General features: G+C 39.9%; 3 protein-coding genes across 4 annotated transcripts in view; 2 read left to right on the top strand and 1 right to left on the bottom strand.

Moving 5' to 3' along the window:
* qars1 (glutaminyl-tRNA synthetase 1) overlaps nucleotides 1–10,299 on the top strand; it is a 13,676-nt gene extending 3,377 nt beyond the window's left edge. Inside the window, exons 4-24 of the mRNA XM_005740525.1 lie at nucleotides 2,981–3,090; nucleotides 3,172–3,247; nucleotides 3,342–3,406; nucleotides 3,519–3,572; nucleotides 3,824–3,887; nucleotides 3,965–4,039; nucleotides 4,373–4,458; nucleotides 4,557–4,643; nucleotides 4,731–4,830; nucleotides 4,922–5,000; nucleotides 5,071–5,310; nucleotides 5,390–5,482; nucleotides 5,596–5,733; nucleotides 8,061–8,148; nucleotides 8,238–8,384; nucleotides 8,479–8,580; nucleotides 8,691–8,783; nucleotides 9,074–9,201; nucleotides 9,295–9,361; nucleotides 9,455–9,580; nucleotides 9,736–10,299. Of these exons, the coding sequence (XP_005740582.1) occupies nucleotides 2,981–3,090; nucleotides 3,172–3,247; nucleotides 3,342–3,406; nucleotides 3,519–3,572; nucleotides 3,824–3,887; nucleotides 3,965–4,039; nucleotides 4,373–4,458; nucleotides 4,557–4,643; nucleotides 4,731–4,830; nucleotides 4,922–5,000; nucleotides 5,071–5,310; nucleotides 5,390–5,482; nucleotides 5,596–5,733; nucleotides 8,061–8,148; nucleotides 8,238–8,384; nucleotides 8,479–8,580; nucleotides 8,691–8,783; nucleotides 9,074–9,201; nucleotides 9,295–9,361; nucleotides 9,455–9,580; nucleotides 9,736–9,786 (2,069 nt within the window). The 3' untranslated portion in view covers nucleotides 9,787–10,299. The remainder of the gene's footprint in view (nucleotides 1–2,980; nucleotides 3,091–3,171; nucleotides 3,248–3,341; nucleotides 3,407–3,518; nucleotides 3,573–3,823; nucleotides 3,888–3,964; nucleotides 4,040–4,372; nucleotides 4,459–4,556; nucleotides 4,644–4,730; nucleotides 4,831–4,921; nucleotides 5,001–5,070; nucleotides 5,311–5,389; nucleotides 5,483–5,595; nucleotides 5,734–8,060; nucleotides 8,149–8,237; nucleotides 8,385–8,478; nucleotides 8,581–8,690; nucleotides 8,784–9,073; nucleotides 9,202–9,294; nucleotides 9,362–9,454; nucleotides 9,581–9,735) is intronic.
* Nucleotides 10,300–11,623: 1,324 nt separating this feature from the next.
* Nucleotides 11,624–21,957, top strand: LOC102195895 (glutamine-rich protein 1-like). Of its 2 annotated transcripts, none has more exons than XM_005740522.2 (12): nucleotides 11,624–11,898; nucleotides 13,466–13,741; nucleotides 13,821–13,916; nucleotides 14,004–14,144; nucleotides 14,230–15,009; nucleotides 15,102–15,279; nucleotides 15,401–15,555; nucleotides 15,676–15,790; nucleotides 18,809–18,917; nucleotides 19,147–19,295; nucleotides 19,397–19,487; nucleotides 20,754–21,957. In XM_005740522.2, the coding sequence occupies exons 2-12, from the start codon at nucleotides 13,487–13,489 to the stop codon at nucleotides 20,938–20,940; spliced, it is 2,256 nt and encodes a 751-aa protein (XP_005740579.1). In that variant the 5' UTR covers nucleotides 11,624–11,898; nucleotides 13,466–13,486; the 3' UTR covers nucleotides 20,941–21,957. The 2 variants fall into 2 exon arrangements, with proteins under 2 accessions (XP_005740579.1, XP_005740580.1); XM_005740523.2 differs by having other exon boundaries at nucleotides 11,625–11,898; nucleotides 14,230–14,997.
* Nucleotides 21,958–22,199: 242 nt separating this feature from the next.
* Nucleotides 22,200–26,099, bottom strand: LOC102195625 (receptor-type tyrosine-protein phosphatase V-like). Its single transcript, XM_005740521.2, has 11 exons — nucleotides 25,956–26,099; nucleotides 25,469–25,548; nucleotides 25,049–25,148; nucleotides 24,875–24,965; nucleotides 24,708–24,784; nucleotides 24,485–24,619; nucleotides 23,751–23,873; nucleotides 23,466–23,626; nucleotides 23,240–23,375; nucleotides 22,774–22,835; nucleotides 22,200–22,699 (listed from the first exon to the last, which is right to left on the bottom strand). The coding sequence occupies exons 2-11, from the start codon at nucleotides 25,471–25,473 to the stop codon at nucleotides 22,465–22,467; spliced, it is 1,125 nt and encodes a 374-aa protein (XP_005740578.1). The 5' UTR covers nucleotides 25,474–25,548; nucleotides 25,956–26,099; the 3' UTR covers nucleotides 22,200–22,464.
* Nucleotides 26,100–27,128: the final 1,029 nt, after the last annotated feature.

Here is a 27,128-nt window from a genome sequence, read left to right as displayed (position 1 = left end):
GTGTGTGTGTGTGTGTGTGTGTGTGTGTGTGTGTGTGTGTGTGTGTGTGTGTGTGTGTGTGTGTGTGTGTGTGTGTGTGTGTGTGTGATTAAACTATATACAGGGGTGCACATAAGTGGTCTGCAGGTGCACATTCGCTGTCAAAATAAAAGACGCGCACCAGATAAGAAGTTGCAACGCCAGTTTGCGTACATAAGATTTTCTGGAGGAGGACAGACATTTGATTAGAACTCTTAAAGATGTCAAAGAAGCAAGCTCCTTTAAGCAATTAAAGGAGCTTGCATGGTGGGAATCTCTCACTCCATTAGTTCTCTTTGGTGGTCCTCCACCTCCAAAGAAATGCCAGAAAGAGTCCGAACCGCAAAAGAAGTGCGTATACTCAGAAAAGTGGTTGCAGGAGGTGATATAAATACTTATAAAAATAAGTTGGTATTAATATTGAGGAAAGCCAAGAAAGACTATTATAATAAACTTTTTCAGGAAAACGAGAATAATATTAAGGGCATTTGGAATATTTTTAAAGAAGTATTGGGTAACAAGAACACACCCTCAGATCGGCCTATTTATTTCATTAAGAATAATCAAGTTGTCGATGACAAGATTGAAGTAGCAAACGAATTCAGTTCCTTTTTTGTAAATGTTGGACCTACTTTAGCAAATTTAATTAGAAAAAATGACGACCCAGACTATGAGGAAGTCTGGAAAGGAGAAAGTAGAGTGGTTAATTCCTTATTCTTAGCTGATATTACCATAAAAGAAATAGTAGCAATTGTAGAAAACTTTAAAAATAAAAAATCTACTGACTGTGATGGTATAGACATGGTTATAATTAAAAAGACTTTAGACTGTATAAGTATTCCTCTTTGCTTTATTTTTAATCTCTCGTTACAATCAGGAGTATTTCCTGATCGTAAGTGGCAAAAGTGATACCCTTATATAAATCAGGAGATAAGCATAGTTTTAACAACTATAGGCCAGTGTCTCTTTTGTCACAGTTTTCAAAAGTGCTTGAAAAACTTTTTGCGCAAAGACTTGATAGTTTTATTGAAAAAAAATCAACTAATAAATGAAAATCCATTTGGATTTCGTAAAAATAGATCAACGGCATTAGCATCATTGACGATATTTCATCTGCAACCCATAATAATAAATACACAGTTGGGGTATTCGTTGATTTAAAAAGAGCTTTTGACATGTTACAACATTCTATTTTGATTTCTAAATTGTATAATTATGGTGTGAGATCAGTGGCATTGAATTGGTTAAGGAGTTATTTAGAAAATATGTACATTATCTCGGCAATACCTCTGAAAGATTGAAGATTGTATGTGGCGTTCCTCAAGGTTCTATTTTGGGACCTAAACTTTTTAATTTATATATTAATGATATCTGTGATGTATCAAAAAGGTTAAATTTTATTTTATTTGCAGATGACACAAATTGTTATTGCTCTGGAGAGAATTTGAAAGATTTGGTTGAAATTATGATTTCTGAGATGTTAAGATTAAAAAAATGGTTTGATGTAAATAAATTATCTTTGAATCTGACAAAAACGAAATTCATGTTATTTGGCAATTGTGTAAAGGAGGAAGAAGTCATTATGTCCATTAATGGAGAATTTATTGAAAGAGTTACTGAATTTCGCTTTTGGGTGTAATAGTAGATGAAAATTTGACGTGGAAATCACATATTTAGTATATTAGAAAGGAAGATGGTTAAAAACATTTATATTTTGGGAAATGTAAGAGATTTATTAGACTACAAAACAATGCACATTTTATATTTTTAACTTTTTTTCTTATACTTTAGTTACTGTGTCAAAGTTTGGGGGAATACATATGAGAATACTATAAAACCTCTAAACTTATTACAGAAGAAAGCACTACGAATGATTCATAACGTTAAATATAGAGAACATACAAATAAATTCTTTATAAAATCAAAATTATTAAAATTAGGAGACACTATTAATTATGTTTAAGGCTAAAAATAATATTTTGCCTTTTAAGTTACAAAGAGTATTTTTAATGTGTTCGGGGGGAGAAGACAGCAGAAGGAAATTTTATTTTAAGCAGCTAGGACTACACAAAGATTAATGAGTCCAACGGTTGGGGGTATACGACTGTGGAACTCTCTTCATTATAATTTAAAGAATTGTATAAATTTAAATGTTTTAAAAAGTGTTACATGTCTAAAATGATAACTCAATATGAAGAATGTGAATGAAATTGGAGTTAATTGAAAAAGGATCCATTATTTTTTTTGCCTCATTTATTTTATTTACTTATCTTTTCTCCTTGTTACTATGTGGAGTGGTATATTCTGATTGTAAATTGGTTGTTTGGTTTGAGATCCTTAATTAGAAAATAATGACATCCCACAGCTCAGTTACATCATCATTATATCCTTATTGCTTCTCGTCTTTGTGATGCGTTCATGGTGCACATGTAAAGTTGCAGTTGCAGTATTTTAATATCTAGAAAGCAACTGAGGAGGAGCAAGCATAAACATCATAACATTTTTGTTTGTTTGTCTGTTTTTAAGTGGAATGTAATTTGAAATGTAACTCTTCAAGCTGCTCAAATATCATGAAAAAAAACAAACATTGTGATTTCGCCTATTTAAATGATTATTTTAAGGTGATGAATGGATTAGGTTCACTCACCAAATTTTATGTTTTGTACTAGTTTTATAGTATCTAGGTGTTGGTAAATCAGCAATATACCCTATGAAACTTGAGAAAAAAATTACCAGAAGTAGTGAATGCCAGATTATCAGCACAGGTCAGCTGATCATAGTGTCACAAAACGAGTTATGTGTTTGATTCCAAAGGCATTCTTTCTCCGTGCTGCACCGATACACTCAGTCGTGGGGTTCCTCGACTTGTCAGATACTACTCGTGTGTGTGTGTGTGTGTGTGCGCGCGCGTGTATATGAAACCGAGATTACATAAACCACTTTCTGAATATTTTTTTTGTAGCTGCTTTGGACTTTGTGAAGGGTCATCCACAAGACCCCATCAACCAGAAGGAGTTTGACGAAGCATGTGGAGTGGGTGTAGTCATAACACCTGAGCAGATTGAGGAAGCAGTGAGTGTTCTAGCCAAAAGTGTGTCTTTTTACATGCTGTACTGGGTGTGGTATGCACTGTAACTGTGTAATGTACTGTAGGTAGAAGCTGTGATTAAAAAGCACAAGGATCAACTGCTAAAGGAGAGGTACCACTTCAACATGGGACTGCTAATGGGTATGAGCTCCCACCTTTTGGTTAAATATTATTGCAGCTGCTGAAGCCTAACAGCCAAAAATAATTTCTCACTGAGCCTCTGTGTCTGGTGCAGGTGAAGCACGCACTGCTCTAAAATGGGCTGATGGCAAGGTGATCAAGAATGAGGTGGACATGCAGGTATGTCTGGGAAAAGATCCTTCTGTTATTGCAATGTTATTCTGGTTAAGTATTTGCAGTGAAGGTCGCTGGGATTCTTTCAAATAATAAAGCTCTGGCTTTCATCTTAAAGGTTCTGCACCTCTTAGGACCCAAAACAGAGGCTGACCTAGAAAAGAAGCCCAAGGTAAAAGTGGTGTATCTTATTAAAAAGTTGAACATTTCTGGAGCCATTTTTATGCAAATTCTTTGCTGTCTTGGGGTAAAACATTGTCCAGCAGATAGTTAATCTACACACACAAAAAGCCAATCAACTAAATGAAATGTAGTGTGTTTAAGCTTCAGAATGAGTTAATTTTGTAAGTTCTGTGTAGAGCTGAGGTAGAAATGCATAGCATGATTTTTTTGGTCTGTAATTAATATATAATCATCTTTCAGGCACAGAAAGCTAAAGTCACAGACAATGACGTGAAGGTGAAGAAAGAGGAGGTGGCGGTGAACGGTAAGCAGCAAAGTCAAAAACAGACAAGGGTGCTTTTGTCTTGAAGTACTTTTTAAAACTGTTTATTGATTGTTTAGGTGATGCAGTCTCTGGGGAGGGCAAGTCACTAATGGAGCAGCTCAGAGGAGAGGCACTGAAGTTCCATAAACCAGGTGAGGACAATTAGAAATGAAATGATCTTGTTGCACCTGAAAAAGGTTTCCTTAATCTGTTCACACCGCAGCCCTCAATGTTTCTTAAAAGATTAACCAACAAAGCTATGTGTATGGGAATGCTTATTTGTGTATCAATGTGCTCGGACATTAGACAGACTTTCCCTTGCTGGTTTCCTGGTTTAAAAAGTCAGATTGAGCCCATGTAAAAATGGAGCACTCCTCACCACCAGCTTTTCTAGCATTCATGTGAAAAGGGGGACTTTTGTCAATGTGTCTACTTGGTTATTGTGACTTTGAACTATGTTTATTTCTTTGTTCTTGACCGCGCAGGAGAAAATTATACAACTGAGGGCTACGTGATCACACCGAATACAATGAACTTGCTTAAAAAGCACCTGGAGTTCACAGGTGGACAGGTATAATATTTTCGCGACTTGAATGAACTGTTACAAATCTTACATAGTTTTAAAAAGAACCCCATTGATCCCATTTACCTGTCTCGGCATGTCTTTAGATACGTACCCGTTTTCCTCCTGAGCCCAACGGTATCCTTCACATTGGGCATGCCAAAGCTATCAACTTTAATTTTGGCTATGCAAAGGTAAGTTAATTTCTTCTTCAACACCATATAAGCTTTTGAATGTTCTCTTGTGCAGGTGTTTACTCTAAACATTGTGTTCCCCCATAGGCAAATAATGGAATTTGCTTCCTGAGGTATGATGACACAAATCCTGAGAAGGAAGAGGAGAAATACTTCACTGCCATCAAGGATATGGTGGAGTGGCTGGGTAAGTTTTTTGTGCATAAATGTTTTGATGTTTTTGGGCACATTCTCTACATTCATGGAGCTATTGTCATATCACTGTTTTGCTCACACAGGCTACAAACCTTATGCCGTCACACACGCTTCTGACAATTTTCAGCAACTTTATGACCTTGCTGTGGATCTTATTCGCAGGTGAGTGCAGGATATGTGGAGATGTTGGTGCACGGATGGTGTTTGACTCATTTCTTTTCTCCGCCTTCAGGGGTCACGCGTATGTGTGCCATCAGAACAGCGAGGAGCTGAAAGGCCATAATGTTCCTCAATCACCGTGGAGAGATCGACCCATCGAAGAGTCGCTGGTGCTGTTTGAGAGGATGAAGAAGGGCCTGTTTGCTGAGGGAGAGGCCACCCTCAGGATGAAGATGGTCATGGAGGATGGAAAGATTGATCCTGTGGCATACCGAATAAAATACACACCGCATCATCGGACAGGAGATGAATGGTATAAATAAAAAAAACCCCACAACATCTTTTCTCACAACAATGTATTCCTAGTGAACTTGCTTTATCTTTCTTTGCAGGTGCATCTATCCTACCTATGACTACACTCACTGTCTGTGTGACTCCATTGAAAATATTTCACACTCACTGTGTACCAAAGAGTTTCAAGCCAGGTATACAGGACTTTTTTTCCCCCCCATCTTCATTAGGTTCATTTTAGCTTTTGCTGGATTCTTACAGAATGACATTACTGTTTTTGTTGTTGACCTTTTTGTGATTCTGTCAGGCGTTCATCATATTACTGGCTGTGTAACGCTCTGGATTTGTACTGCCCTGTGCAGTGGGAATATGGGCGGCTGAACCTCACCTACACTGTTGTGTCCAAGAGGAAAATCATCAAACTGGTCGAGACGGGCGTTGTCAGGTAAAGTAGGATTTCTTTTTGACATTTTTTTTTCAGACTTAATTATTTACTTTGTAATGCAAATTAATAGAAGTGGCACGGAAATATGCTGCTTTTAAGGGCTGCTGAGGCACTCCATCTCTTTGTAAAATAATGTAACAAGTTTATTTTTAGGTGTAGGCAGGAAAAGATAGACCAACGTGTATCAACTCTTAAGTGTTAATCAGAGTCTGGTAAACATAAAGTCATTGAGGATTAAAGGCCATGGGTATCAAAAAATCTGCAGCAAGGTATTTGACCCCTAGAGGGGATTGTAATCAAAGAACAAAGACCCTCACATGTCAAAGAAATTATATAAAAAATATTTTACAAAGCAGTGTGGAAAAATAAAAAATAAATGTGAATTTGTAATAGATCATAATAAAAAGGCTAGAATTCAACCATTAGACTGTACATATATTCACATACTATGCTTATGATTCAACAGTTTTATTTTTCTATTCATAATTTAATTTAAAATAACCTTATATCAGAAGCACAGAGCTGAATCTAAAACACAAGGTTAGCTATGTTAACATGGCAAAAAAAACTGAACATACTGGTTATTAATCACTGTTAAGGACTCGTTACGTGCCCAGGATTTGCCCAAACTCTTAGCCAGTAATAGCTGGGATAGGCTTCAGCCCCACAGTCCTGAATTGGATAAGGAGATCCATAGATAAAGCCAATTTTATTTATTTAACCCCCTAAGACCCGAACTCTTCCACGGCATGCATTTTTAATTTCTCTTTGATATTTGGGCATATTGGGTCCCGATGAATGTAAAAACAAAGAATTACCAGATTTATTTATTTAATTTACCTTTGTTTTTAAGAAAAATAAAAGCCACATATGAGGATATTCGTTTAAAATTTTGATAGAACAGTAGCAGTATAATGTCCTCGTAAGTGGATATCAGGCCCGTGTAGAGCAAAATTGAGTATTTTGGTCTAAATAACCCAAAATGTGATGTCCACACATGTGGACGTCAGGTCCTAGGAGGTTAATTTAGTTATTTAAATCAGTGGCCTTATGTCATTAACATAAAATGTAGCTGAAAGTCTGTCTTTTAGATTTGAGAACAATATCAACTTTGTGTTGAAAGTCAACACTGGCATATAACTACATATTAAATGTTGGACCTGTGTATCCCTACCTGGTAAAGTGTTTTATATTTCCAGTTTTTTGTTACCATTCAACTAAAGCCCTTTTACTTAATTGTCATAGAGATAAACTCTAAAGTCACTTCTGATTTCATTGTTAGAATAACATAAAAGGCTTTATGCACTATTTCCTTTTAATTAGATACTTTGAGATTAACTGAAAAAGCTGTAGAAATCAAAACTTTTAGAGAAAAGTTAGCTGTATGCTTTTGTTTTGTTTTTTTTCTCCCTCACATGTCACATGAGATGCTGTATTGCACAAAATGTTTAGACAAACTAAAGCAGACTTTGTGGTTCAGCAGTGGTAGCAGTTTCGTAGCCTGTGGATGGCCTGTCCATCTGCACAGAGCTCTGTTTTCTATGGAGGCGATGTACAAAGTATGTGGTATAACCAGTCTGTGGGCTGTTGTTGGTCCATGGAGAAGTTATAACATACAAAGAGCTGAAGTGAAACTGAGCAGCAGCTGTCTCTGCTTTTTGTACTGATTTTTGATCTAGCTTTGTAAACTAATCAGCATTCGGCAGACACATCATTTGCGTCCAGTAATGTGCAGTGGGGATTTTGGAAGACTGCACAGGAGCAGGTCTGGTGTTGGTTTAAAACCCTTTCCGCTCGCTGTCTGAACAGAAACATGTACGGAGACGAACACGTTTGCAGGACCATAATTTAGGCTTAAGAGTAAAAACCCTTACGTCAGAGCTTCCACCAGATATAGACCACTCAAATTAAGGATTCAGCCCCACTGTATTCAGTTAGTATAATTCGAAAATCATTTAATTGTGTAGCACTCTAAATAGAAACATTTCTAAGGCTTGCAATGCAAAAAAAACTTTTTCCAGACTTAGTTTTTCCCTGATATAACAGGACAAAATATTGGGACAAACCTGTACATGACATTTATCTGAAAGCAGCACATCCAACAAAAGCTGACTTTTGTGAAATGTTTGTGAATGATGGGTAATTAAACTCCATATCTGAGTAGGACCTTAGTTTTCCCCAAGCATGTTAAAAGCTATTAAAACAAACTAGTTAATTACTTCATTGTAGGGAATTGATGCAGCCTTTTGACCACAGCTATTGTTGTGATGTCTTCATTGTGCATAGCCTGCGTTAAGTAACTCTTAAATATTTGTTTCTAATTACAGAGACTGGGATGATCCCAGACTCTTCACTCTGACTGCACTGAGGAGAAGAGGGTTTCCCCCAGAAGCGATCAACAACTTCTGTGCACGAGTAGGCAAAATGAATGCAATGATGAACTTTTGGATGCCACAACAAGTCCCATTCATAAGTGCTGTGCTAACACTGTACACATCTCACAGGTGGGAGTCACAGTTTCCCAAACGACGACCGAGCCCCACTTACTGGAGGCGTGTGTGAGGGATGTGCTGAATGAAACAGCACCTCGAACCATGGCTGTGCTAGAACCACTCAAAGTCACCATAACGAACCTTCCTGACAACTTCAAGGTTTGTACATTGCTTATAAAACAAATTGCTTGACCTAGTATATTCTTTCACATTATATTTTAGGAGAAAATAATCCTTCTGTCTTCTCTTTCAGACAGATGTACGAGTCCCGGACTTCCCTGCCGACGAAGCTAAGGGCAGCCACACGGTTCCTTTCACGCGCACAGTCTTCATTGAACAAAGTGACTTCAGAGAGGTCAGAGAGGAGAAACCTCCAAATAAAGGATTTTAAAAAGCAGCAATTCTTTGTGCTCTTTTTGGTTTTGAGATGGGCAACGATTATGAGGTTATTCTCTTCTTTGGCAGGTCATGGAAAAGGGCTACAAGCGCCTGACTCCAGAACAACCTGTAGGCCTGAGGCATGCTGGGTATGTCATCTCTGTCCAGAAAATCATCAAGGTAAGACTCAGTTTCACCAAGTAGACAATATAAAATAAAATTAAAATGTGTTTTCCATGCTCTAATCCTGTAAAAACATAAACAGGCCCTTCAAACTTTTCTTCATCACAATATATTTGTGAAGGTTTTACATATATCTGTCCAGTCAAACGACATAGTTTTATAAAAATATGATCTAGTTATATTAAACAAGAGGTTGTATTCTAGAATATTCAATTGCGGCAGTAAAATGTCATTATTACTTCATTATCTGGTTTATGACCCACATGTTGCTCTGAACCATTTCTCAGGACACTCAGGGCAAAGTGGTGGAACTGGAGGTGACCTGCTGCAGTTCTGAGACGGCAGAGAAACCGAAGGCCTTTATCCACTGGGTCAGTGAGCCACTGGTGTGTGAAGTGCGCCTCTATGATAGACTGTAAGTCACAAACAATTACCCATCATTCACAAACATTTCACAAATAATATAACTAGAGAATTCACCTAATCAAGTATCTTCTTGTATCTGTAGCTTCTTGCACAAACATCCAGAAGATCCATCTGAAGTGCCTAATGGCTTCCTGAGTGACATCAACCCTGTGAGTATCTCTGAACTACAACAGAAGGCTTTTGAAGTGTCAGCAGTCACATCGATTTCTTAATTTGTTTCTTCTTTTTTTTTTTAAATTTAGGATTCCCTGCAAGTGATCAGTAGTGCCTTAGTGGACACCTCAGTCAAGAGAGCAAAGGTTTTTGATAAATTCCAGTTTGAAAGAGTCGGCTACTTCTCCGTGGACTCAGACAGCACTGCAGATAAGGTACGGAAAGATTTTTTTTTATTTAAAACGAGGTTTGTACAAATTTGTGGAAGCTTCTATTTCAATTAACTTTAGTTAATTCTTTGATAGTCTTGGTCTGGATTAAAAACATTTATGCAATATGAGCTGAAACCTTTTTCCTTCTTTCACTGCAGCTCATCTTCAACAGAACAGTTACCCTGAAAGAAGACCCTGGGAAGATCTGATTGATTTGAGATTAAGCCACTCTTCCTGCTTCAGAGATGCATGTTCAGATTTGCTTGCATTACATCAATGTGTAATATCAGCAAAGGCACAGACTGAGTCAGATGAGATACTGGAATATTTTTTTCAGGGATTTATCACTCAGAAACGAAACAAAATTATATTCCTCAGCTATGATCTTATTCATCACAAAAGCGCTGCAGCATGACTTTGACCTAGCTCATTTGCTCAGTAATCATTAAGTCTTTTTTTTTTCTATACTTGCCACAATAATATTCACTTACAGTGTTTTCTCTTGTTTGTTGAATGGATGAAGCTTTCATCATTGTTCAACAAGGGCTGTTTGTGTATATTATGTGAAGCTGGTGTTACACATATGTGATGCTCTCAAATGCCACACGTGACTTTTTTATATATATAGATTCAGAGGCTGCCAAAGCATCATGTTTTTTAAGACTAGGCAGATTGAACATGTGTCCTTTTGACTGGAGCAAAGAATAAATAATTCTACAAACTGCAGCGTCCATGTGTATTCATGCTGGTTCGGGATACTTAGTTTTGTGTGTGTGCGTGCGCGTCGGGGGTTCTATCAGTATTAATATTGAGTATTTTTCTTAGCTGGAATGCTTATTAAGAAGGAAGGAACATAACAATAACCATTGAGAAAAAATATAATACTGGACCACTATTGATACCTACTAAGCATGTTAGTGGTGCTTGCAGTGCAACCTGTGAGCCCATGGTGGACCTTGGAGACATTTTTATATTGCTTGTGAGCAACAGCAAGAATGAACTGCTATACAGTTGATGTCATGTTGTAACATGGCAGCAAAAACTCAAGACTAAGACAACAGCTGCCTTCAGTTTTTCTACACTAGCTGTTATAGCAGACAGTTTAATGTAAACACAATAACCTCAATAATGGCTAAGAAACTTCTATTGGCTGTTCCCTTAAGAGGTCAGCACAACAAATCATCAGCCTCCATTTCCCACTATCCCAAGCTGTCCTTTTCATATCAGCCCTCTGCATGTTCACCACAACTACATCCATGAACCTCTTCTGAGGTTTTCCTCTTGCCGGGAAGCATATTCAGCATCCATTGTCCAGTATAGTCACTGTCCTTCCTCTTCACATGTCCAAACCATCTCAGCCTTGCCTCTTTATCACCAAACTGCTTAACCCGAGTTGTCCCTCTTATGTGCTCATTTCTAATCTTGTCCATCCTGGTCACTCCCGATCTTAGCATCTTCAATCCTGCCACCTGCAGCTCTCGCCTTCCTGGATATTCTTCTTCCATCTGAAAACATAGTCCACGGAGACTCCTGACCTAATTTGTCAACCTGTCCATCATCGCTGCAAATAAAGAGAGCCAATTCCTGATGTAATCCCATCACCACCTTGAACCCATCTAGCCTTTGACCACTGTCTCACTATAAGACACACTAACCAGGCAAAGTAGTATAAAAAGTAAAAGGATTTTATGTATTGGTACAGACTCCAACCTTCATTCTCCTCCACTTTTCTAGTAAGAGAAAACTGAAGCATACAATTAAGAAGATGTGGTCCATAACAAATGTCAGTGTGGGAGCAGCAGACCATGCTGAAGAGCAGTGCGTGGGAATTAACCCTCAGTTGCCCAGAGCCCTCTGAATACCACCCAGGTATTCAGCACATCTCCGTGGGACCACCTTAAAAGATTGAGAAGCCAGTGAACCACTAGGAGCGTCTGTCTGGTATAACTGTGTTTTAAGGTGGACTGACATCTACTTGATCTTGCCAGCTACCTCCACTGTGTGTGTCGCCTTTAACAGACAACCCTAGAAGTGTCAGTTACCGCGATATCTTGAAGAGGAGATCCCGCGATAGCACACCGAGTTGCAACTCGTTTGCTTATTGGTCTGAGGGTACTGTTGTAAGATGGCGCCCAACGAAATATGAGTGGTCTACAGAAAGAAAAACTGCAGCTAACCATCTAACGAAAATCGAGGGGAAATAAAGAATAACCCAGCCACAGAAAACACCGAAATCACTTCGATTTCCTGCTTGTTGTAAGAGGAGTGGCGTTTCGAGGGCAGAGAAGCGGCTCAGACCTCGGCCCGGTTGAGGAAGAGAGGTAGCTAACGCGCCCGCTAACGTTAGCCTGCTGGCTTTAGAGAAAACAGAAAAAATGTAGTCGGTGTAACGTTACCGATACAAGAGAGCTAGCCGAGCTGCCGCTGCTTCCTGTTTAGATGTCGCCTGCGTGGATGCCGACGTGTGCCTGTTTGTGTGTACGGTGGCGTTTATACGCGTTTCCAAACACAGCTGTGACTGCATCTGATTTGCAAACAACACGCGGCTAGTTAGCAGTGCACCTGGCTAACCTAGCGCCTTGTGTAATCAGCTGTTAGATTGGCTGCTTTCAAAATATCGACCCATACGTTTAATAATAACACAGTTACTGTTTAAAACTTGCATATTTTCCTTATGCAGCGCTTTCCATCGGTGGCTTGAATACTGCATCAGATTTGGAAAGTGACCGCGCTTTTGTCCCAGCTCGTTTTCACTCAGTCAGAATTAACCCTTTCCTATTACTATCGCTGTGTGCTGCAGCTGGACAGTGAGCTGTAGGTCAGTTTGTAAACACTATTGAAACCGATGCCAGCGCAGCGATTATCATCTTCTGTATTTAATGCATTTGAGAAATGAATGGAGAAGTGTATTGTACCGATTTTAAGAATAAGGGTGATGTGCAAAGCTGTAAAATATAAAAGGGATAAACATGATAGGCCGTACTTTGAAGATACGGGAAAGAGTTGTTGAAGCTCTGTTAAAGAGAGGGACCATCGGCGAGCAGCTCTATGACTTCATCCTACGAAAGAGCACTATAGGGTGTTTACCTTGAAGGTGTTGATGACGACGTAATAGAGACGGTTTGTACTGGTGATGGACAGGCTGACAGATGAGGTCAGGCAAGAGTCTCCGTGCACTGTGATGGCAGACGACATTTGTAGTGAGAGCAGGAAACCGGTGGAGGTATGATCTGGAGAGAAGAGGAATGAAAGGCAGTTCAAGGAAGATGGACTACATATGTGTGAATGAGGGGGAGACAGATGAAAAGATGAAGCTGCAAGGAGGAGATGCAGTAAAGGTGGATAGGTTTATATACCTGTGGTGTACCATCCAAAGCAAGGGACAATGCACAAGAGAAATGAAGAAGAGAGCACAGGATTTATGATAGCAGGAAGAGTAAAAGACAAGAATTACAAGATGGCAGTGACATCTGCTATGATGGATGGTTTGGAGACACTGGGACTGAAGGACGGGATCAGAAATGAGTGATTCAAGAGGCAAAGTTGGAGAGGTGGTTTGGACATGTGCAGAGGAATAGTTGGTAGACAGGATAAAGGATATTCAGTATGGAGCTGCCAGATGGGAGGAAAAGGGGAGGACCATAGACAAGATTCATGGCTAAAGTGAGGGAGAACATGCAGGGCATTGGTGTGGTGGAGGGGGATGCAAGGACTATGGTTAGATGGAGGAAGATACTCTGCTTTGGCCACCCCAAGAGGGAGCGGCTGAAAAAAAGGATGATCTTTAGTACATCTGTGTTGTCAAGCGTTACTGAAATTTCTGTTCATGTTACTGTTAATGGGCTTTGATTTAAAACTGTGCTAAATTAAATTAACTTTCCTTCACAGGAGAGAAAACTGTCAGCAGCGATGAATAACTCACTGGACGGTACAGGCTCCTATGAGGAGCTAGTTAGGCAGAAAGCTCGTAGCATTCCTCAGCATCGCATGAAGGAGTTCCTGGAGTCCCTGGCCAGCAAAGGTCCAGACGCCCTGCAAGAGTTCAGCCAACAAAGCGGAGACACTACAACCACTACCACTACTATGGTGTACCAGCAAGAGACTAACTGCATCTACACAGACAGCACAGAGGTGGCAGGGTCATTGCTTGAGCTGGCATGTCCGGTAAATAACTACTCTAAATGATTAAAACCCAGTCTTTAAAAAGATTAAAAAATGAAGATTGGACTGCTTTCTGATGCAGGTGCAGGTGCAGGTCCAGCCACAGCAGCAACAGATACAGGAGAACACGTCTCAGCAGCAGCCTGTGCAACAGAATACAGAGCAACAGATAGTACAGGTCTGTACTTCTATTAGGTCTTTGTGCTCTGTATATCATTAAACTTGTTAATAATTAATTTCCCGAACTGCTGGCTTTTATTTTCAGGTGCAGATCCAGGGTCAGCAGCAAGGTCAGATGCTGGGCCAGGTTCTTCAAGTGCCCTCTGGCTCCCATCAACAGCTACAAGGTGTGACTACTGCACAGCTGATTCAGTCTGGGGAGCTTACAGAAGAGCAGCACCAACAAGTAAGTACAAAACAAATTCTCAGGATTGCAAATATTTAGTCAGTCACTTTGAATTTAATATTTTTCATCTTTACACTGGTATTAGCTGCAAGCGCAGTTGGTGGCAGCTGTTGCAGGGGGACAGCAGATCCAAATTCAGACAGTGGGGGCCCTCTCTCCCACCCAGCATCAAGACAGTGCAGAGAGGAGATTAATGGGAACTACAGTTGCCACATCTCAGGGGGCAGGTGTCCTCCAGCCAGCTAAGAAGCGTAAAGTGGACATGCCCATCACTGTTTCCTATGCCCTACCTGCCCAGCAGGTAGCCACAGTCCTGGCTATCCCTCAGGCACAAGGTCAACAGCAAAGTTATGTATCTCTGCGGCCAGACCTCCTAACTGTGGACAGCTCCCACCTTTACAGTGCCACAGGCACTATTACCAGTCCCACAGGGGAGACCTGGACCATCCCTGTGTATTCTGCACCTACTGCATCTGGAGGCCGTGAGCAGGTAACGCATATTGCCATCCCCCAGGAGGCTTATGGAACAGTGCAAGTTGCGGGAACAAACACTACAACAATGCCAACACAAGTTACTATTGAAAATGACAAGCTGAAAATCCCTGCCAGCCAAAGCCAGACAGCACAGGCTGTTTCCAGCATAACAAGCTCTGGAGCCATGGGAAGCCAGGAAGAAGTGGTGCACACGCTGGCCGCAAACACACTGTTCCCTGCTCAGTTGATGAATGGAAACATCCACATCCCCGTGGCAGTACAGGGCTACTCAAATGCTACACAGTCCCTTATTTGGGACCCACAGCAGCAGGTGCTGCATACACAGGGGCTGACAGGACAGGACGCACAGCAGCTACAGGTAATAACACAGGTATTCAGCTATGTTTATTTTCACTTTGAAATGTAGATATGGTAGTCCTCAGTGATTGAGATAACATTGTTTATGTGCTTATGCCTATGCAGGGTCAGACAGTCGTAGCAGAGGTAGATGGTCAAGGCCAGCAGCAGGTGCAGGTGCAGGAACTGCTGCTGCCTGCTACTTTGAAGCCAGAGGAGGGGCTGGAGGTGTGGCGGCTTTGGGCTCAGCGTAAAAATGCAGAATTGGACAAATCAGACAAAAATAAACTTGCGCCAATTGGCAGTAAGTGTGCATACCCAATGATTATACATGAGTTAAAATGTTTAGATAACGCATGTGTTGCCATTTCCTTTTCTTTCTTTCTTTTTATTCCCAGTCACTTTTTTTGTTTTGTGTATTTTAGGACGGCAGGCCCTGCGTTTTCAGGAGGATTTGGTGTCATGTGCAGTTGCTGAGCTCTGTATGGGTCTCTCTTTGATGACAACAGAGGCCCGGGGACTGGAAGGGGAGACTTATGAGGCTGATGTTCTTTACTATGTTTTTCTGTGCATACAAAAAGTAAGTTCACTGTGCAGGCTTGCCCCTTATCTTCATATCTTCACCCGTTAAATATTTGTTGATCTTTATCTGGTGTGTTAATACAATTGACTCCTCCTTTTTTCTTTTTTCTTCTTACAGTACATGTTTGATAATGGTCGTGTGGATGACATTTTCTCAGATCAGTACTACACCCGCTTTGCTCAGAGTCTACACCAGATCCTGGAGCCTTGGAGGCCATCTGTCCATCCACTAGGTGAGAGCAGCACGTGTTTACCAAAGCTCAGCTGTTTTCACACATGAACTCAGGATGGTGTCAGAGAATCAGCCTGGGATAATATACAAAGTTGCTATATCTCACGGGTAGCACAGCAGAAGATAATCTGCTTCAGATACATTCTCACTATTGGAATCCTTTGTTTGGATTAGGTGAAAGAGCGTGCATGAGTCAGTGCACAGTGCCTCCTTGGCTTGGTGTAAATTTTCCAGACAATTACTTGTGCTTTTCTCACATGGGTGCAATTGGACGTTACACAGATTTTGCACTAATGAGGTGGTGGTGTAAAGACAGCTTAATGTCTCATCTGACATTTGCATTTTTTCTGTTTGGTAATGTCTAGAAAAGCTCAGTGTAGTGCAAACGGTTCTAGTGTGTCTGTATTTACTTAGGCTCAGGGACCTGCCAGGCTTGCAGCACACTGGCAGAAACCCTGAGCTAGAGCTTGACTAATACAGGATCTTTTAAGCCCGATACCCCTATTTGGTGATTTAATAATCTGTCAGCCAATTTTTTTTTTTTTTTCACAAAACATAAACATATTTCCCAAATATTTGTTATGTGCAGTTACTTATGAGTCTTTACTAAGATAAGATCACAGTGCAGTTTAAAAATAAACTTAACTTCGTCACGGGACTAGTCGTTTAGGCTCTGATCAATACATTAAGATCAGCTGGTTGTTGTTTGCAGTGTTCCAAGTATATTTTTCTAACAGGGCAAAGTGCCCTCTGGTGGATAAACTATGCAACATAAACACACAGCATTTTTTTCATTTTTATTTATTGGTTGTTATAAATGCTGATAGTGATATATTAAAAACTAGCAAAAATCAACAGATATATCATACAGGCTCTGACCTGAACTGCATATTAATTTAACTGCTGCTGTGGTCATGTTAAGAGCAGAATGTAATATACCTAACAAGATGTTCTACATACAGATGCTTGTTATTTTAAAAGTCTGATCTCTGTTCTGTTTATTGTTACAACATTCTAATCCATAGTTTTCATGTGATGTCAGAGCAGGTACTTGTCCACCTGGCAGGCAAAATGGTCCTGTGCGGTCCCTTGACCTCTTCTGTGGGACTTTGGGCTATCGGATGCATTAAGCAACATTTGTTTATAGCTGCCAGAATGGTGTAGAGTATTGCACCGACGGGTCAAATTGCACCAATCCCTGCTTCTCCACAGCAACCCAGACTGTCAGTGGTGGCTCATGTAAACTGTAGCAATGATCTACCTGACGTTGGAAAAACACTCAGTCAGCTTTACTGTTATGACACGGCATTAATGTGACAAATGAATCCTAGTGTAACTTTTCTGGCCCTACACTGTAAAAGTTCAACTCAACAAAATGTAAGATTTATGTGTTGTAGTTTTTTTTGGGGGGGGGGGGTTGAGCTAGATATGTAGCGCTTACCTTTGCGTTAATTCTGAAAAATTTCTTGTTCTTCACCTCTCACATGACAGAATTATTTACCCATCCAGATCAAAATACACGTAGATGTCAACAAACTGCATCTGTGTGAGAGATGTCGCCACTTTTATGGACTTGAATAAAGCTGCCAGAACAGAATATTTATTCCATAAAATTTACATAAGTAGTCTTGGCTTGAGATTCAAGAGAGTCAATAAACCTCTTGCCCCGCAGTACTGCCATGCTTGCCCACCAGAGTAGTGAATTGGTCATTCAATTGAAAACGATGTATAGAATAAAATGAAGTGATGCTATTTTAAATCCAAGTCAGCTTCACTGGAACATCATATTGTTATGCATTATGGTGTTATACATTACAATTTTTAAATGTATAAGAGAAAGGTGACATGGTGACCTCAGGTCAGCGGTCCCCAACCCCCGGGCCTCGGAGTCGTTTGGTAAAAGGCTGCGAGAGTTGAGGCTCAGGTGTGAAATGTGTGGTTTTCAGGGTTTTTATCGGTTTTCAGCGTTATTTTGTTATCGTTTTGATTGTTAACTCAGTTTTCCTGGAACTTTTCACGTGTGTTATGACTAAATCTTCTTTTTTTCGGTACTAGTTTTATTTTGTTGTATTTATCCGCGACACATTAAAGGCCGGTCCGTGAAAATATTGTCGGACATAAACCGGTCTGTGGCGCAAAAAAGGTTGGAGACCGCTGCCTTAGGTCACATAATAAGATGATAGGTATGTGGATTGTATAGAATTTTTTTGCTACATCAATTTCAAGTATCTATAGCTTCTTTTCTGGAAAATTCATATTTGAAGCTTTGTTGTGTGTCATGGCTTCAACTTTGTGTTTTGTCAGAATCAGTTTTATTGATCAAATGTTTGTCTGCTGAAAGATCTCGATTCAGTTCCTTTTGAACTCTTAATTGAAGGTAGATTTAAATTCTGATCAGATGTCAGTGTAATTTGTAACTTCACTGATTGGCAAAGCATGTAGATGTAAGGTGGCAATTCAGTTTATTTTTTAAGTTCCAGACCTCCAACTTTGGAGCAGTTAGCGTTAATAAATACTATGTTTAGGTTTCTTTCTAACTGTTGATCTGGGCTTTGTTTCTTAGATCTATAAACTTTCTAATTGCAGTTACCATAAAGTTTTGTTCGTGGTGGTTATAAGGCGATGAAGCACCTTTTTTGTTTTTAAATTATTTTTTTAAAAATTTCCTCTAATGCAGCGGTCCCCAACCCCCGGGCCTCGGACCGGTACCGGTCCGTGAGTCGTTTGGTACGGGCCGCGAGAGTTGAGGCTCAGGTGTGAAATGGTTTTAAGGATTTTATCGGTTTTCAGCGTTATTTTGTTATCGTTTTTATCGTTAACTCTGTTTTCCTGGGTCTTTTCACGTGTGTTATGAATAAATCTTCTTTTTTTCGGTACCGGTACTAGTTTTATTTTGTTGTATTTATCCGCGACACCTTAAAGGCCAGTCCGTGAAAATATTATCGGGCATAAACCGGTCCGTGGCGCAAAAAAGGTTGGAGACTGCTGCTCTAATGTGTTCTTTGCCCTCTCCTGACAGGTTATGTTATTCCCAGTCATGTGACAGAGGAGATGTTGTGGGAATGTAAACAACTAGGAGCTCATTCTCCCTCGACACTGCTAACAACTTTAATGTTCTTCAATACCAAGTGAGTACCAAGTTAGGTGCTCTGAAGTGTAATGCTTACTGGAGTAACTTTATGTGGTTGTCTCATGCTTAAGTGGGCATGATAAACCCCTGTAAATAAGAGATACTCTTCATCTACAGCACAAATAACTCTTAACCCACAGAGCTACAAAATACTAAACGAGATTCTGCACCCTCCTGTACTGGCTTCATGGTTGCTTGCAATTCCTTTTTTTTTTCTGTTTCTACAGGTATTTCCACCTGAAAACAGTGGATCAGCATCTAAAAGTCGCCTTTTCAAAGGTGCTCAGGCACACCCGGAAGAGTCCCAACAATCCTAAAGATAAGAGCACCAGCATTAGATACCTAAAGTCGACAGAAAGGTTCATAGGGCAGAAAGGTAAGAGCATGCTGGGATTGCATTTGTGCTGCATTTCACAGGAAACCTTGCTTCTAAGGACAAACTAATGGAGACTGTATGAACACTTGTTTTTTCTTCAGTGACAGATGATATGTACTCAGAGCAGCTTGAGGACCCTGAGAACCCACTGCGGTGCCCCATCAAACTCTATGATTTCTACCTCTTCAAATGGTAAATGCAAAACACTATGAAGGACACTGAAGGGAATCGGTGAATGAGATATTAAGAAGTGTAAAATGTTACCTCAAAGAGATCATCTATGCAACCAGTAAAAAGTAAATACATTTTAAACAATGTGGTGCTTTTCATGCTTTTTCACTCTGGCCGTGGTTAGTGGTTGCCTCCTTTAAATAAAACTGCATTTCTGTTAATCATATGGGAAGCGGAGTATATAGAGCAGTTTGTGCTGAGGTTCTTAAAGGTGTGAGAACACTGTTGCTAGGCAACTGACAAAATATATATATGCTATATAACTTTTCTCTTGCTCTTCTCTCCAAAAGGTGACTAATTTTTTTTTCCTACTTTTGAGCATTACCAGTGATAAAAGCTACAAATGTTTGGCTTTCGTTGGCATTACATTGCAGTGGCACTCCATTGTTAACAAATGTTATGTTATTAATATCACATTAATATGTGATTTTGGTACCTTTTTTATTTCAGGAAATGGTGAAAATTCTTGGATTCAAGGGGCTGTATGGATATTGTCTTTTTTGTATTTATGGACTTTCAAAATTTGTAGTTGTATGATCCCAAACTGTGCTCTGTAATCAGTATGTGTACCGTAATTCACAAGATTAATGCCTGGATTTCAAACTGACCCCACACCGAGCATAAACTCCAGGGGATTTTTTTTTTTTTTTATGTACATTTGCCAGAGGTGACTGGGGATGACTGTTGTGCGAGACTCCTTAACTACTCTGGGCTTTTAATCGTTATTAGTCCATGCAGTACAGCCAACCAATGACAACAAAACGTATTTTTCTTTCTGTACTTCACATATTCATGAGAATTGTGATCAGATCATGAGCCAGATGAGCTACTGACGTTCTGGTTCCTCTTAAGGTTTACCAGAGAAGCGAGAGTACACCTGTGCCTCTCCACTGTTCTGATTGTGACACAGTGTGTTACACTTGGTTAATTTAGCTTATTTAATTTATTTGACATATTACTAAATTTAAGATTGTGGACATTGTTGTGTACTGTTTTGAGCATATAAGGTACTCTGGACAAGTTGAATCTTACCTGCTGTCCTGTTAAAAGGTAAAAATCTGTTGTGAAAGCAATCCTCACCACTAAACCTTTTGCCTCTGTTCCCACACAGAAAAGAATTGTATGCAGTTTTTTTTTTTGTAAGGGGGGGAATAAAACTAAACTTTGATTTGTTATATGAAGCGTTTCCTGAAAATGTCCTCACCATGTCCTCTTTGTCTCTTTCAGTCCACAGAGTGCTAAAGGTCGTAATGACACCTTCTACCTGACACCTGAGCCCGTGGTGGCTCCAAATAGCCCCATCTGGTACTCAACTCAGCCAATCCCAAAAGAACAGCTGGAGCAGATGCTCGCCCGCATCCTTGTTGTTCGTGAAATCCAGGAAGCCATTAACATGTCCGAGAACGTGCACTAGTTGGACTGAAGGAGAATGAAAAACGAACTCAGCTCTTCTTTCTTCACCAAGCCTTTGATTGCTCTTTATGAGTAGTTTTGTATACTCTCACACCCTCCTGTGGTCTTTAAGGGTGGCATGTATTGTATATGTTTATTTTCATTATGTGTCAGCATATCTCACACATACGGACTGTAAATACACGTACAACCAATAGATTGTTTGTTTTACTGAGGCAATCATTTTTTTTGTTTTGGCCAAAGGATTTAGTATCTAATCTTTTTATTGGACCTGAACTCTAATTTAAGTGTTATTTTTAACTGTTGGTTCTCTTTACCAACAGTCTGGAACAGCTTAATAATAATTTTCTTTCCTGTTTTGTTTTAACCTGTAATATATTTCATATATATATTTTCACTGGGGTTGGCCTGCGCTATGCTGCTTTTCTTAGACATCTCTTTTTTTGTTGCTTTAGTTTTCCTCTTTTGCCTTGGTCACTATTAAGTGTCACAGTGAATACCTCAGTGGTATTAAAACTGCATTAAGTAGCCAAACGTAGGCTAAGAGCTCATTTTCAAGTTGTGGGAGTTCTTTGTGTTTTACTCTTGCCTGTCTGGAACTGAGTTTTAATGCACACACTCTGAATTGGGAGGTGACTTACATTGTTTGCTTAAACCGCAGCACCACCTGTCGGACTCGCTCAGCAGCATCAAATAGGAGGACTTTAATCTGCTCCCGTTTTGATTGCAACAATGCGTCACTGCTCTGCTCGCATTTGCTACACGTTGGAGGTGCGGCTTTGGATGCTGACTGCTGCTGGACCTTCTTTTCTTCCCAAAATTCACCTGACGAGGCATCTGTTGTATTATACATGTCTATTACAGGAGAGGTGAAAGACTCTAAAAAAGTGGGTTAGCCGTTAATGTTCTATAATGTACAAAACTCATGCCTCCTTCATGTACTGTAATAGGTTCATCTAAGGAGAATGGCAGTGCCTGTGTGTTTTTTGAAACATGACCTTTTTGTACAGCCACTATACCATGTGTCTGCCTTTCTAGCCAGTCCAGTATGAAGTCTGCACATGCGTCTTTAAGTACCGATAGCCTGCATTGTGTGATTATAAGATGATGCACAATGATTTTTCAGGAAAAACAAAGAGCTGAATAAAAGTCATCTTACAATGGCACTTTATCAGTAGTCACAATAAAAATAAAAACTTTAAAAATGAGATAGAAAGACATGCTGTGCTAACATTAAATATTTTGTCGGTATCTTGTAGTATGTGCCAGTATATACAGGTACCAGCCTCAATATTTTTTTGCCAGGATGGGTAGGGTAGCAGGTTTGACCTGATTTCTTCTTCCTTGAATTCATTCTCTTCTAATGACGATACAAGCTGCTCTTTTATCTGCATGTTGTCAGGCCAGTTTTCTGCCTGCAGGGCCCGACCGCATACAGTATACACGTCCTTCTGTGAGCTGATGTATGATGGCAAAATTTTTATGTAGTCTTTCTTTACATGTATACATCTTCCAGCATGCCTGTTCAGTTGAAGTGTGTGGCTGGATTGAGCAGTGAAGAGGAAGGAAGTAATCGCCTCAGTAGGTTGCCCGGGTTTAAAATCTGCTGCATTGTGTTCTGTGGTGGGTCAGCTGCAGGTTTCTGTCGGGGTTGGTGACGGTGGCTCCTCCCCGATCGCGCTCTCCGTGCTGAGGAGCTCTTAGGCCGATCCTGGATGTCGTTGTTGGCATTTAAACTGGCTCTCTGGATCTGTGAGCTCCTATAAACAACAAGTTCCCACTTAGAAGTCGCAATACAATACAGAGATAAATGATACACTTCCACCATGCTCACCATGCTGAGGTTCCTCCACTGAGCCAGTGTAACAGACACTGATGAACAAACACGTACTGCTCCTGAATAGACACAGAACAATGGGAAAATTATGTGGATGCTCATCCTTATATTTGGCATGACTCAAAAGTGCGCAAAATATGCAGATTAGTAATAAATACAAGTATGTATTTTAGTACTTGCAATGCCTCATTACATATCAAGATTAATTTAATATTAATAATCTATGACATTAGATTTCTTATGTTTGATGACCTTGTACGGGTGAGCAGATTTGGGGTGTACAGAAAGTACTTCGTTTAGCTGCAGTTTGGCTGTACTTGTACTTAAGTATTTCCACTTTACTTGTACTTTATATTTTAACCAGACATTAATCAATTTAATCTGGCGTAGCTTTCATTTTCAGATCAAGATCTAAAAGACAGAACATCTGATCAGTTTATAAAATATGAACAGAAGGACTGACCAGAGTCTGGACCATCCACATTCGATGCAGACGAAGGTCCTGCACAGCAGCCTTGATATCAGGCCGGATACCCCTCGCACACAGTTGTTGCAGCCAGAGCAGTGTTACAAATGTTCCTGTCCGGCCAATACCTGCACTGAAATCACAAAAACAATTCACCATTCGACTGATAATTCATTATAAACGACAGGAACAATACTGACAAAGACATTGTTAGAGGTCACACCTGCAGTGCACCACAGCCGGTCCCAGACGAGGAATGGTTTCCAAATGCTGCCGCACATGCTCAGTGAAGACGCAGAGAGTAGATGGGCTCTTAGGGACTCCCCTGTCAGGCCAGGAGGGGTAGTAATAGTGTGTGATTATCCTGTCTGTTGGACAGTCTCTCTGAAACACAAACACCATAAGCGTTTATCTCTTTGATGGATTACAGGTATGGTCAATGCACACAGGAGTACGCTGCGGCAGGTTAAAGAGGGCACAGAGCATAATGCATGCGTCTTTCACTTACATGCCGGAGGTTAATGGTGGTGATAAAATAATCTGGCCCTTGTTTGCGAGTCACTGTTGTGACTTGGATGAGTCCATGATAAACTGTCCCTGGGTCCAGTGGCCAGTACTTGTCACAGAAAACCTGCACACAAAGAATGAATTGATAAGTTTAGAGCAAATGTCCTCTTTATCTATGTAAGTGAATGTGAATCCTCTAGAATAACCAGGTTACCTGCATTAACTGATCAGCTCCAACTATCAGTCTAATTATATTATAGACTGGACGTCATATTATCTGTCGCTAATGCCATTAATCCTGTGGTCCACATACTTTTCCATTTGCTGAATATTTAATGTACTTTTAGCTAAAACAGTGCACAGATTTATATGTAAGTTTGGGTCATTCTTCTTTGCAACATAGGTAAAAGTCTGAGCATATTAAAAAATTATATAGATAAACAATCGATTTAATTTTTAAGCTGTACATGGTTTATTTTCACTTTGTTTTAATTAAATAATTTGGCATACAACACTGAATGTCATAAATAAATAAATTGCCTACATATTAATTTATCTTTTTAGTCTTTATATACCATTTATTTATTTATTCAAGAAATGAATAAATAAATGGTTTGTTTGTTTTTTTGAAGTTCTAATGTAACAATAAAACAAGCTTCACACACACACACACACACACACACACACACACACACACACACACACACAAACACAAAATGAGTAAGCGTCTCTCACTATGTCCTTGTGTTTCAGAGCTGTCACCATGACAACAATCCTGACGTTTTGCTCCCACACCATCCTCCAGAAGTCAGCTATGGTGTTGGGCAAAGGACCCTGGGTGCAAATGAAGTCTCTTTCTGATCCTCCACCCTGAATGCAGGCACACATTTAACAACAGGTGCAGACAGATGTAGGTAGGAAGAAGTGATTGAAGTTGAGGAAGTAAATGAGATCTTACAGGCACAAAGTTTGCATTGATGTAGTCGGTGTGTGGATAGGAGTTTTGAACAGAGAGCCTGACCCGACAGTGATCATCTACAACCAGATGTGGAAAAACAGACAAAAGTTTGAAATGTTGCTACGCATTCTTGTTATTCTTTGTATTATAAGAGGCATTGCACTTACACGGTAAAATGAATGGGTATCTGTTCTTTTCCCTGTTGACCTCAGAGTCCCCAGCCCTGGTGGGGAGATCTTTTCCAACTTCACTGAGCTCCTGCATGGACCCACAGACATTAACATGCATGAAAGCACAATCATAAATCTGTTTGCATTTCAAGCTTTAGACTTAAGAGTTACCTCAAACTCCTGTTTAAAGCCTCTGTAGCTATTAGCAGCCAATGCCTGGCACTGCAAATTAAACTCCTGCAAAATTTGCGCTCTTGGGAGAGTTTGCACCCTGTAAAAGACAACTTTTTAAAGAAAAACTAAAAATAACTTATCACTGTGTAACTAACAGTTAACCTTTCTCTTTTTTTTGTCATTGTCCTATATTCATGATAGAACAGCTGACCAGCTGTTGTAAACATTAACGTGTGAGGAAAATGCTCCCAGTAAACATACTTTACTTTACACATTCTTTAAAATGTCACAGACAGGAGTAGAATGTAGTGTTTTTCTTTTTTGTCTTGTATTGGATTAGAAAAATGTACAACATCATCAAGTATAGTCTCTCAGCTGATATTCTCATGATCCTATAAGCACTCTTTATATCCTTACCTCATGACTTTTCAGGAAATCCCGCACTTTAAAAAAAAAAGTTGAGCGTCAATATCACTAAGATGACTCTAGTTTTGATCCTGTAAAAGAAAGAAAAACAAACAAGATAAATTAAGAACAGAATGTTAAAAACTAAAAACTGAAAGCGGTCAACACTGTGTTTACCTTTTGTTTCCCCCTCTCCTCCCACCTCATCTACTAAAACTAATTGTACCTTTGCAAGATAGACAGCTGACACCAGGAAACAGTTTTGGTTTTTCAGAAATTATTAGTTTTGTACAAAAAGCGTCTCTTCCTATTGCCACAAGACAAAAGGCCGTGCTGGCGTGTCGAGCACAGCCCAGCATTCACACTGAACAATTAGTATTACTCACCTGACAAGAAGAAAAACCTGCTCCAACAAGTTGTCAACCCCAAACACCCAACAGCAGAAGCACAAAACACAGTCCCAGAAGCTTTAGTGTCTTGTATTTTTTTTCAGGCTTACCTTTGTAAATGGGCCTCAGATAAATGTTTTAAGTCCGCCACGGTCCGCTGAAGAAAAAGAGTAAAATACTACAGTTCTCCAAGGCATCTTAAAGGTGTCTGCTTTTAATTATGTTCCCTCTGTCCGTCTCTGTCCCTCTTTCTCTTCAGGCAGGAAGAAGTGGGATGGGTGGGGACAGTGGGTGGAGAGAGGAACACTAAATTTCAGAGGAAGGATGTCAGTATACCACAGCGATTCTTTGAATACATCATAAAATTCCTTGTACCTGAGAGAGAAAAAATGTTCTCACTTCTAGTAAACGTAATCTTCTTAGTACAAATCTACAGGCAGATAGATAGGTAGGTAGTGAGGTAGGGAGGTAGGGAGGGAGGTAAGTAGGTAGGTAGGTAGATAGGGAGTTTCCAGTGCAAGCTTGACATATGACGTGTAAAATTTAGTTGGCTAATTTTTAGAACGTCAGCAATAATCTCAATCAGATTTTCCCTGACACTTACATTTCAGTTTATCACTATTTCTGGGATATCTTGGCTGGCTTATTTCAAGCATTCTACTTGTGTTCTGTAGTTCAAATGCTTGTCCCATTACCCAGTCTGTGCTAAGCTTAAGGTCGTGAACTGCTATGCTGATTTTGAGTACTTTGTTCACTCTCTGAATGCAAAGGGCTCTGAGGTAGCAAAACAGCCTCAAACTATGATATTCCCTCAGTCATGCTTCACTGCTGGGAGAAGGGTTAGGTGCTGATCTGTGAACATGTCTCTGTTTTACTCCAAACACAGTACTGTGCATATGCCCAAAAACCTTTGTCTCATCGTTCTGTCCACACTTTCCCAGAAGGGTTGCAGATCATCCAGATGGTCTTTTGCTAAATTGGGATAATGGTGTATATTTTTTTCTTTTCGAGCAGAGTGGTTTCCTTTATTTGTGTATGGTGACCACTAAATGAAGAGTTCAGCAGTTTGCTCAGATGGACTCGTGACTTGTTGAGGGTGTATACTGCCTCCTGCGTTATGACACCCAGCAAAAGCTCTACCTGCATTGCAAGGATTATTTTTTTCATAGTGTGATCTTTGCAGAATATCCACACAAAGGTAGAGCAGCAACATTCCCGAAGTTCCTTCATTTGTAGCCAGTTTATCTTTTTGTGGACTTATGAACACCTGCGTCTTTAGAAAT

Source organism: Pundamilia nyererei, unplaced genomic scaffold, assembly GCF_000239375.1.
Source record: "Pundamilia nyererei isolate P.nyererei 1_Seehausen unplaced genomic scaffold, PunNye1.0 scaffold00100, whole genome shotgun sequence".
In the NCBI taxonomy this organism is placed as follows: domain Eukaryota; kingdom Metazoa; phylum Chordata; class Actinopteri; order Cichliformes; family Cichlidae; genus Pundamilia; species Pundamilia nyererei.
This window is presented reverse-complemented; position numbering and strand designations above follow the sequence as displayed.